Source organism: Elephantulus edwardii, unplaced genomic scaffold (assembly GCF_000299155.1).
Source record: "Elephantulus edwardii isolate Elephantulus edwardi_28Jun2011 unplaced genomic scaffold, EleEdw1.0 scaffold00129, whole genome shotgun sequence".
In the NCBI taxonomy this organism is placed as follows: Eukaryota; Metazoa; Chordata; class Mammalia; order Macroscelidea; family Macroscelididae; genus Elephantulus; species Elephantulus edwardii.
The window spans coordinates 2,542,695-2,553,854 of record NW_006399879.1 but is presented as its reverse complement, the minus strand read 5'-3'; the positions used below and the strand labels follow the sequence as shown (position 1 = coordinate 2,553,854).

The 11,160-nt window shown below is 50.2% G+C and overlaps 1 protein-coding gene across 1 annotated transcript in view; it reads right to left on the bottom strand.

The window, feature by feature from the left end:
• The window catches only part of EVC (Ellis van Creveld syndrome), a 107,405-nt gene that overhangs the window by 18,223 nt on the left and 78,022 nt on the right, over window positions 1-11,160 (bottom strand). Inside the window, exons 17-20 of the mRNA XM_006893642.1 lie at window positions 10,013-10,122; window positions 7,860-8,070; window positions 5,688-5,894; window positions 1,658-1,802 (exon numbers count right to left, since the gene is read on the bottom strand). Of these exons, the coding sequence (XP_006893704.1) occupies window positions 1,658-1,802; window positions 5,688-5,894; window positions 7,860-8,070; window positions 10,013-10,122 (673 nt within the window). The remainder of the gene's footprint in view (window positions 1-1,657; window positions 1,803-5,687; window positions 5,895-7,859; window positions 8,071-10,012; window positions 10,123-11,160) is intronic.

The following is an 11,160-nucleotide window of genomic DNA, read 5'->3' as shown; positions in this document are numbered from 1 at the left end:
AGCAGTGAAAGATAAATCCCTTATTGTGGAGTTAAGCATTAGTTACAGTGTTGATGGTACACACAAAAAATAATAAAATGAAATAAAATTTAAAAAATAAGAAAAAAAGACCTAGATGTGCCCGATCCAAGGCATGGTCTTTTGAATTGTTTCCTATGTATCTGAAAGTCAGCTAATGAAGAAAGAAGAAAGAAGAAGAATTGATGCCTTTGAACTGTCATATTAGCAAAGAGCATTGACTGTCTCTTGGAATGCCGAAGGAACTCACGAATTTATCTGGTGGAAATGCCATCAGAGAGCTCCTCAGAGGCAAGGGAACTAAAACTTTACTTCACTTACTTCGGACACCTTTTCAGGAAGAGCTCATCCTTGGAGAGGGCCGTCATGCTGGGAAAGATGGGGTGTCAGCAAAAGGGAGAAAGACCCTTGACAAGTTGGACTACCGCAGTGAGCTTGAGCAGAACGCGGTTTGTGAGCTCGGTACAGCGCTGGGAAAGGCTCAGATCTGTCTTAGTACATGACGATATCTAACAACATACCTTTAGGTGCAATCTTTTTTGGGAATAAGGTTTTCTTTGTTATGTTCATAAGGTCATACTGGTGTAGGGTTGGTCCTAAACCTTATTAGTTCTGACTGATAAGAAGGAGTACAGACCCAGAGATAAGAAAGCATATAGTAGGGGAGACAGGTGCCCCCGGGGAGACCTCAAGGACTTGAGGAATGAAGGTGCTACAGAACTGGAACGAGATTAGGGCTTTGCCCCACAGTGATACAACCTTATCATAGAGCTGGTGCCCTGAGTTGTATTTCTAGCCTGTTAAACTGTGAGAAAACAGATTCCTGTTCATCAAAGTCACCCCCTTGTGGTATTTCTGTTACAACACCATTAAGGAACTAAGACCGTGCTGTATGCACATATTTCCAAAAGCCTTTGGCGGGACATCTTTTCCCTAAAAAATGTTAAACCCACTGTCACTGAATTGATTTCAACTCACAGAAACCTGTAAGACGGGGTAGAGCTGTCCCATCAGGTTTCAAAGGCTGAAATCTTTGTAGAAGTAGACGGCCTCAACTTTCTCTGGAGGAGTAACTGATGGATCAAAACCATTAACATTCTAACCACTAGGCCTCCAGGGCTCTTTGTGAGACAAATAAACATAAAAATGTAAAAAATAAAAATAATAATCCAAATGACATGTAAAAGCCCACAGCTCATGCTTCCCCCCAACGGAACTCTTTCCGTCTGTCCCCCCCCCCCGTCCGCCCTGTGGACACCTACCCTGCAGGGTCTCCAGATGCTGCAGCCTCCTGTCCTCGTGGTCCTGCATCCCCATCCCCACCCCCACCCTGCCCTGCAGTCACCTACCCTGCCCTGCGGTCACCTACCCTGCAGGGCCTCAGCTGTTGCAGCCTCTTGACCTCAGGGTCCTGCATCCCTCCACCCCCACCCCCTCCCCGCCCTGCGGTCACCTACCCTGCAGGGTCTCCAGATGCTGCAGCCTCCTGTCCTTGTGGTCCTGCATCCCCATCCCCACCCCCACCCTGCCCTGCGGTCACCTACCCTGCAGGGTTTTCAGCTGTTGAAGCCTCTTGACCACATGGTCCTGCATCCCTCCACCCGCACCCCCACCCCCTCCCTGCCCTGCGGTCACCTACCCTGCAGGGTTTTCAGCTGCTGCAGCCTCCTGTCCTCGTGGTCCTGCATCACTTGCTTCACCTGCTGGCAGTACCCCTGTACCAGCTGACTGACTCTGGGGCTGGTCACGTAGACACTCTCCACTGCCGCCTCCATCAGCGACGCCTGTGGGAGGACAGAGAGGACTGCAGCTCGGTGACAGGCCAGCCCTTCCTCCTCCTGCCCCACTTCACACCCCTTGCTCCTTCCGGGAGGGAGCGCTGGCGGGTTGTGGTAAGGAGCTGCACTGCAGACCCAGAGGCGCACGGTTTGAATCCACCAGCTGATCCAAAGGACAAACGTGGGCAACCTCCTCCCACGTGCTTTACTGCCTCTGGAAACACGCCGAGGGGTGGCTGTGGGTCAGTTCCCTCTCAACAGCACATCACAACTCCTTCTGATAGGGAGCTCTGGTGGCCTAGCGGTAAGTAGTTGCACTGTCAACCTCAGGGTGTACAGTTCAAATCCACTAGCTGCTTTGGGGGGAGAAGGGTGGGCAATCTCCCCGTGTACAATACACTGGGTCTGAAAACCCACTGGAGGGTCAACTATGGGTCTGCTCCAAGTTGATGGCACACAACAACAATAACAGCTCCCTCAGATTACCTCACTTTGCCACGGGGCAGACAGAGCATGGCTGTCTTAAAACAGGACTAATTTCGTTTCACTTGTTGTTGTTGTTATGTGCTATCGAGTCACCTGCGACTCATAGTACAGCAGCCCTGAAGCCAGCCCTGTCCTGAGCCAGTCTCGCTAATTCCGACACACCAACCCCCATTGTCCCAGTTACTGTGTCAATCCATCTCATTCAGGGTCTTCCTCTCCTGCACTGTCCCTCCGTCCTTCTGAGCATGATGTCCTTCTCCAAGGATTGGTCCATCCTGGCCACGTGCCCAAAGTATGTGAGAGAGAGCTTAAAAATCCTAGCTTCCAAGGAGAAACTTAGTTTCACCCTCTCCAAGACAGATCTATTTGTTTTCTTGATGGTCCATGACATGTTCAAGACTCTTCTCAAGCACAATTCAAAGGCGCTGATTCTTCTTTTATTGTCCTTAGTCATTATCCAGCTCTCTGATGCATAGTAAGTAATTATGAAGACCACGGCCTGGATCAGGTACACCTTAGTCTCTGGACTGACATCGTTGCTTCTCAGTACTCTGGAGAGGTCCCTGACTGCTCGTTTTCCCAGTGCAATTCATCGTTTGATTTCCTGGCGGCTGGTCCCAAGAGTGCTGATTGTGGAGCCAAACAAACTAAAGCTGTTAATAATCTCAATTTCTTCACCGTCCATCATGATACTGCTAACAGGCGAAGTGGTGAGAATCTTTGTTTTGATGTTGAAGACTACAGTCCTTGACCTTGTGCAGTAAGTGCTTCAGGTCCTCCTCAGTTTTGGCAAGCAAGGTTGTGCCATCTGTATTATGCAGGTAGTTGATGAGTCTTCCTCCAATCCTGATGCCACATTTCTCCTCATGAAATCCCAGCCTCCCAAATGGTGTAAGTTACCCCTAGTCAGGGAAAAAAACAAACCAAACATCCCCCTAAATAATCTGCAACCACGTCGGTTGTGACAGTGACCACAGGGCAGAGCTGCCCCACGCGCTGTAAGTCACTACAGGAGTGGCCACCTCATCTTTGTAAAGCTGGTGGTTTCACTGGCCACCTTTTTTTTTCTAAGCCCAAATGCTTAACTCACTGCACCACTAGGACTCCTCCTGGTCACAGAGAGCCCTGTCAACCTAAAACACAAACACCCGGATGTAGCAAATGGAGACGACACTTGATTCCATGGGGAATGCCTTCCTGGTTGGAAAAGCAGAGGGTCTCTGAAAGTGAGGAAGAGCCTCGGTGAGACGGATTGGCAGGGAGACGGCAGCCATGAGTGCGCACGGGCAGGGCTGGTGTGGACGGTGTGGGACAGGGCAGGACTCGAGTCCTCTGTGCTCAACGTCACTGTGAGTGGGAGCTGACCTGATGGCCCCTGACCGCTTCAAACCAACTCTGGCTGCTGCCCTCAACCTCAAGGCCATGTGCATCAAGTCTCAGAGTCACCGCCATGCCTATGCCTGTTCGTATCAGGGACAACACCCATCTCTCTGTGCGGCAGGGCCTTGGGTTTGAATCCTGCTTCTGCCACTGGCTTTCACGTGACTCTGGGGCACCTCCTGTCCCTCTAGGAGCCGTGGCAGGAGGAGGGAGTCAGTGTTAGGAATATGTCCAGCATGGTGAGTGCCTAGGAAGTGGCAGGTGGACGCCTGCTGAGCGCTGGGGAGCAGTGGTCACACTTCTATGAGGCGGCTGCCCAGACCTGTTGGTGTCATCTGCATTGAGAGATAGTGACTTACAGCAACCTCACATACAACAGTACAAAGCGTGGCAACCTGCTGTCCTCCGGGTCCCTGGCGTGCCGAGTCCATGCTGCCTTCTGACCGGGGTCATCTGTGCACTGGACAGCGCGGAGTCCTGAACCACAGAGTTTTCACTGGCAATTGTCAAAAGTGGACCTCTGGGCTTTCCTTCCTAGTCTGTCTTAGTCTAGAACCTGTCCACTCTGGGTGAATCTGCTGGTAACTGAAACATTAGGGGCCTGGCTCCCAGCATCACAGCAACACTCAAGCCAACACGCTGACTGGGTGCTGAGGCCCCATCTTGTAGGGTCAGAATCAGGCAGATATAAGGAGGGGCCGGGCGGAAAGTTTGTTCAAACAAATACCAATGAGACGGGGGCGGAGGAGCTTGTGCTGTGAAACTCTGTGTGTGTGTGTGTGTGTGTGTGTGTGTGTGTGTGTGTGTTAAAGGCGCCCCCTGGAGGCAGCCCATTCAGCGTTTTAGGCACATGGGTGACGTCAAAGGCAATGGACTGGAATAAGACTCATCCACCAAACTGAAGAGAGAGCTGGACAGTGACTAAGCCGGATAGAAAAAGATTCATTGTCTTTGAGCTGTGGTGCTGGAGAAGAGTATTGAACATACCATGGACCACCAAGAGAACTAACAGGTTCACCCTGGAGAGGGTGAAACCAGGCTGCTTCTTGGAAGCAAGGACTCTGAAGCTTCGTTTCACACACTTTGGGCATGTTGCCAGGAAGAACCAGTTCTTGGAGAGGGACATCATGCTTGGAAGGGTGGAGGGACAGTGTAGGAGAGGAACACCGTAGATGAGATGGATTGATACAGTGACTGGGGCAGTGGAGGTTGGTGTGTCAGAGTCAGTGAGACTGGCTCAGGACAGAGCAGGGTTCAGAGCTGTTGTACTCAGGGTCGCTGTGGAGTCACAGGTAACTTGATGGCACATAACACCCCCACGACCCCCAGATTTTTGGACTCTTCATGACAACATCCCATTGGCCCAGACTCCCCCCAAGGCATGCCTGGACAAAGAGCCACACGCACAACCTCTCCTCAGGGACGCTCGGCCTCCTCCATTACTTCCTTCCCAGGAAGGAAGGCCCGTCCTTTGGAAAGCACCTCCTAATAAGTCTGTCTTTCCCTTTTGCGTCACCCCTGCCTCCGCTCCTTTCTTTTTGGCCTCATACCCTAACAAAGGCCTCACCTGCCCTCTAGGTCCAGTGCTGCAACACGGCTTCCGCCTACACCAAGGCCCACACTGTGCTGAGCCAGACCAACAATGGCCCTCCTTAGTGACCCTCATGTTGTACACTGAAATCAGCCTTTTCTGAGCCTCTGGGCTGTGAACTTAGGCTGGCTCTCCCAAGGGCCACCGAAATCGCTATGCACCCTGCTGCCTCGGTGGCCCGGATACCATCCCCTGCAGAGTCTCCCAACGGGCGTAATTCTTCAAGTGGGTGAGAGGCGCAAAGCCAGGGCATTCCTCCACAGGAACAACCTTACAGACGGAGAAACAGGTCTGTGGGAGTGAAGTCTGCCCCACAAGGCTGAGGGGTCCCAGTGGAGGATGTGCTGAGAACCGGACCTAGGTGCTGCTCACGCCTGCCCACCCCCCTCCCACCCTTCATGCCATGTGGTTTCCCTGGTCAGGCGGGCACGCACCTTGAAGTCATCCCTGTCCCTGACCTGGCTCCTGGTGGCCGCGTTCCGAGCGTGCCCCAGCAGAGCCCGGCCGATGGCCCGCTCCGTGTGCTGCTGCAGGAGTCGCCAGGCCTCCTGGGCCTCAGCCAGGAGCTGCTGGTGCAGCAGCTGCCGCGTGTGCTGGGCCTCGTCCTCCAGCCGGCCAGTCTCCTCCAGCACACGCGCCTCCTGGAGAGAAGGGACGAGGACGGGGGACAGTGAAGCCTTGGCGACGAGGGGCTGTCCCTGCCCTGGACCCCAGGAAGAGGGGAGGAGGGGAGAAGAGCAAAGAGCTGTGGATTCTGGGCTCACTGAAACCAATAATGGATCCTTCTGAGTCTGCCGAACGTTCCCCCAAGGCATCTATTGAGCACCAACTATGCACTGTGTGGTTAGGGGCTTATTACATGTAAAGGGAGCCGGTAGGTCATTACCAAACCAAACCCACAGTCACCAGGTGACTCTGCAGAAGTGCCCCCAGTGGTTTCCAGGCTGTAATCTTTAGGGCCAGTGAGGACACAGCACAGAGAAGTAACTTCTCGGAAGCCGCAGAGTATGCTGCAGTCTGAAGGCAAGACTGAGTCTAAGAACAGAGTGGGGAGACCAGGAGGGGCTCCTTTTTAGGGAAGATGAAAGGGTGTGATGGGCTGAGGGACTACAGCTGGGACACAGTGAGTCCTGATCAGAGCAGAAGAGCCACGAGCTTATCCTCCCTGGAGCTGCTCCTGTGGGAGCCTGGAGCTAGCCTGCTGGTTTAACCCCAGCTCTGCCATCTACAAGCTGGCTCTCCAGATTGGTTGTAACCAGATGCTGTTGACTCAGGGGCCCCCATCATCCACGGTGCACCTGATCCAACCATGGTCTTTTCAGTTACTTCTATACATCTTAAAGTTGGGCAATGATTAAGGACAAGAGAATTGATGCCTTTGAGCTGTGGTGTTGGAGAAGTGACTATGCCATGGACTGCCGAAAGAACAAACCTATGCATCTTGGAGGAAGTGCAAACAGGGTGTTCCTTGAAAGCTAGGATGGTGAAGCTTCGTGCCACATCCTTTGGACATGTTGTTAAGAGGGGCCAGATTTTGGAGAAGGATATTGTGCTTGGAACAGTGGAGGGTCAGTGAAGGAGAGGAAGACCCTCAAGGAGACGGATTCACACAGTGACTGTGGCAGTGGGTTCTAGTGCGGCCGAAATGATGATGACGGCACAGGATAGGACACGGCCCAGATCTATTGTTCATAGGGTCACTCTGAGTCATTGTCAACTTGACAGCACCTAACAACAACAACAACAACAACAACAACATGGGCCCCACGTGAATCAGAATAGAACTGGCCTCTACAAAGTTTCCAAGGGCTGATGTTTTGGAAGCAGATCACCAGACCCCTGAGTGGATTTGAACCACTGAACTTTCAGTTATCAGCTAATCATGCTAACCATTTGCACCACTTATGGGTGTCTCAAACAGATGGTTGTTGCCAATTGGTGTGCAGTGGGTCCTGACTGATGGCCACCCCGTGTGTGTCAGAGGAGACCTGTGCTCCCCAGCTTTTCAAGGCTGCAATCTTTCAGAAGCTGACCAACAGACCTGTCTGCTGGGTGTGAACTGAGTGGGTTTGAACTGCCAACCTTTTCGCTAGTAGTCAAAGCATAAATCATTAGTGTCATCCAGGGCTCAAGATGGAAGCGAAGCTGTGATGGCACAGAGGATTAAGCATCAGTCTACTAAGCTAAACATTGGCAGTTCAAGTCCACCAGGCAGCCTAAGGGAGAATGAGGCAGTGGTCAACTTCCATAAGGGAGAACATTACAGTGGTAAACTTCCATAAAGATTGACAGCCTTGGAGTCCCTGTGGACAGTTCTCCTCTGTCCTGAAGGGTCACTGTCATGGGTTGAACTGTGTTCCCCCAGATGTCGTTGTGTGGAACATTGAGTTAGAACCTACCCATAGCTGACCGTCCAGCTGGTTTTCAGAGACAGTTAATGACAAGAGAGGAGACTGCCCATCTTTCTCCCACGGAGCAGCCGTTGGGTTAAGCCTTTGCGTTGGTAGTATAATTCCTTCCCACTGAGCCACCATGCTGGGGTTGGTGAAGGGGCAGGGCCTGTCTAGGGGGTGGTGGGGAATGACCTGGCAGAGGTATTTTCTCACCAAGGCTTTCAGAAGCTGCCACTGGTGCTCATCCAGGCACTGGGAGGAGCCCTGCTCCAGGGCGTACTGTTCACGGAGCTCCCGTAGGAGGTTCTTCTTCCCCGACAGTCTCATCTGCACCAGGGTGGTGACGGCACTGCCGCGGAGGGCCAGCTTGCGGAGCATGGAGCGCAGGAGCAGGTCATGGCCCTGCAGGACACACCATGTGGACCTGTGAGGAAGGACGGCAGGGGACAGGGGTCATTGCACCCCACCAAAATAACACGTCAACTTCTCATATTATAAATTCCTCTCCATTCTGTGATCTGATGTGATCATCCCATTTTATGATCTTCTATAAGTATCCTATACGTGTAAATGAGTGATGTTAATGAGACAGGACACAATTTACTAGATGAGGAATCTTGAGCCAATCTCTTTTGAAATATAAAAGAGATTATATATGTGAGCAAATCATAGAAGGACCTTACGCCCACCAAGAAATAACAGCCGAGAGCAGAGCATCCCATTGGACCCAGGGCACCTGTGCTGAGAACCTCCTAGATCCAGGGGACAATTTATCCAAAGATGCACAGAGATCTTCAGGGGAGGCCAGGCCCAGGGATGTGGAAAGGAGAAAAGGACCTTTCCCCAAGTCCACAGGGAGAGAAAGCCTTCCACTAGGGCCTATGCTCAGAGTTCTGTGTCTAGCTTCTTAAACAGTGAGATAATACATTTTTCTGATCCAAACCATGTATGTATGGTATTTCTGTTCTGGCTGTACTAGATAAAACGCTGAGCTAGGAGAAGCTTCTCAAGCAGCGGTGGCTGCAGAAGTCCTTTTTAAGAAGGTATCATCCTTCCCTCATTTGCCCCCCTGTTAGGTATTGAATTGTGTCCCCTAAAATATGTACTGGAATCCTAGCCCTTGTATCCTATAATCCCATCCATTCACTCATTGCTGTGAAGTTGGGAACAATTCAGCCCTCCCTTGAGCACATTTTTGGAGACTGTATACTGCACAGTAGAAGACTGCCCTTCTTACTTGTACAGAGTTGCTGGTGGATTTGAACCGCCAGAGTGACACCATTTTTGGGCAATCCTATTGGGTTGCTTGGTGATGTTAATGAGGCCTTAACGGTGTGGGACGTGTCATCATAAGCCTCTTATCTGTGGGGTATGAATAGACTAGACCCTGAAGCAAAGATGGAACAAAGACAATTGCAGCAAGACTGATAGCAAGCCTCCTGTAGATCGCCCAGGAGCCAAGGAAGGATTTACTACGACTGTTTCAAGAGCAGATAGGTCTTGGATAAGGTGCAGCCAGAGTGCTCCTTGGAGATGATAAAGCTTCATCTCACACACTTTGGGTATGATGCTGGGAGAGGCTATTCCCTGGAGAGGGACATGATGCTTGGAAAGGTGGAGGCACAGTGAAGGAGAAGAAGACCTTTAACCAGGTAGTTTGGCACAGTTACTGCAACAAAGGGCTTGAATGTGTCAGAGATGGTGAGTTTGGCACAGGAGAGGACAGGGTTCAGGTGGCTATGAGTCATACTTGATGGCACACAACAACAACAACAGTAGATTCTAGGAAATATTAAGTAATTTGCCTTTATTAAATCTGACTCCAGGTGTGAGTTTTACCATGACACTTTGAGTTGTGGTCTTGGAGAAGAGTCTTGAACACATGCCATGGACTGCAAAGATAATAAACAGGTCTGTCTTGGAGAGGGTGAAACCAAGCTGCTCCTTGAAGGCAAGGATTCTGAGGCTCTGTCTCACATAATTTGGACGCGTAGCCAGGAGGGGCTAGTCTTTAGAGAAGGATATCATGTTTGGAAGGTTTGAGGGACAGCACAGAAGAGGAAGACTCTGAATGAGACGGACTGACACAATAAGGGGTAAAGAGGGTAGGTGTGTTTGTCAGAGACAGTGAGATTGGCTCGGGATAGAGCAGGATTCAGAACTATTGTGCATAGGGTCGTTACGCATTGTAGTTGACACGTAAGATCATCATCATCAGTGAATAGCAATTTATCTGTACCTAAAATATGTTTGGGTTTTCAAATCCATACTGTGAAGAACTGTGTTGGTTAATGCATCTGCCTTACGGGATAAGGACACCGAGACTAGAACCAAGAACCATGCAACCTGCTCAGCGCTGTACTCACTCCTCATTGAAGCCGTTGAGTCGGGCCAAGACGCCATGGACGATGCTCTCCTGTTCCTCCTGCAGGTGTGTCTGCAGCACGGTGGATAACGCCTGCTCCTCCAGCCACAGCTAGACACCAGGGAGAGAGTGCACCTGTGGTTAACCCTCGAAGCACGTCTTTGGCTGCATGCAGCCTCTTCATTTATAAAAATATTTTTATTGTGGGTCTGAGGGGCCATAGAGTTGACTGTGACTCAGGGTGACCCATGGACAACAGATCTAAACAGGCCATCCTGCATCTCTTCATGATCTCTGATATGCTCAGACCCATTGTGACAGACACTGCGCCAATGCATCTTGGAAAGGGTCTTCCTTTCTTCCTCTGACCCTCCACCTTTCTCAGCTTCATGTCTTCTCCCAAGGACAAATACTGCATAATGCTACTGTTGTAAAACAGGACTCACATCGGGGTTGGGGGGGAAACTGAAAAGAGGGGATAAATAATGTACACTGCATGGAAACACATGAGGGAAAGAACTGCTTAAAAGGAATATATGATTAGGTATTATTTATGACAATAGTCCAGAATAAGAGCTGCATAGTAAAGTGCACTGGGGTGGAGGTGGGGAATTGTACGACAATGGAAGTTTGGGGGTTTCTTGTTTTGGTTTGTTGTTTTTTTTTTCTCAAAGAGAAAAGTGAACTGAAGAGGAGCAGGAAGGAAAATGTGCAACAATGAATGAATGAAAATCCAAATTCTCTATAAACTTTCATTAAAATTTTAACTTTAAAAAAAACCTTATAAAGAACAGAATAAAAAAAAAAGCCAACTGGAGAGGGGCAGGGAGGAAAATGTGCAACAATGAATGAATGGAAATCCTAGTTTTCTGTAAACTTTCATTAAAATAAAAGTTTTAAAAATAAAATGAAAAAGAGCAAAACTAACATGACTGCCTTGTACTGTAAAGAGGAGTTTTACCCATTGTAAGGTGTTTGGTTTCATAACTGCAGCTTCTGTGGGTGTTGATTGTGGATCCAAGCTACACTAATTCCTCAGCACCTTTGATCTTTCTTCCATCTGCCATCACGTTTTGAATAATCCATGGGCTGCCAAGAGAACGAACAGGTTTGTCCTGGAGAGGGTTAAACCAGGCTGCTCCTTGGAGG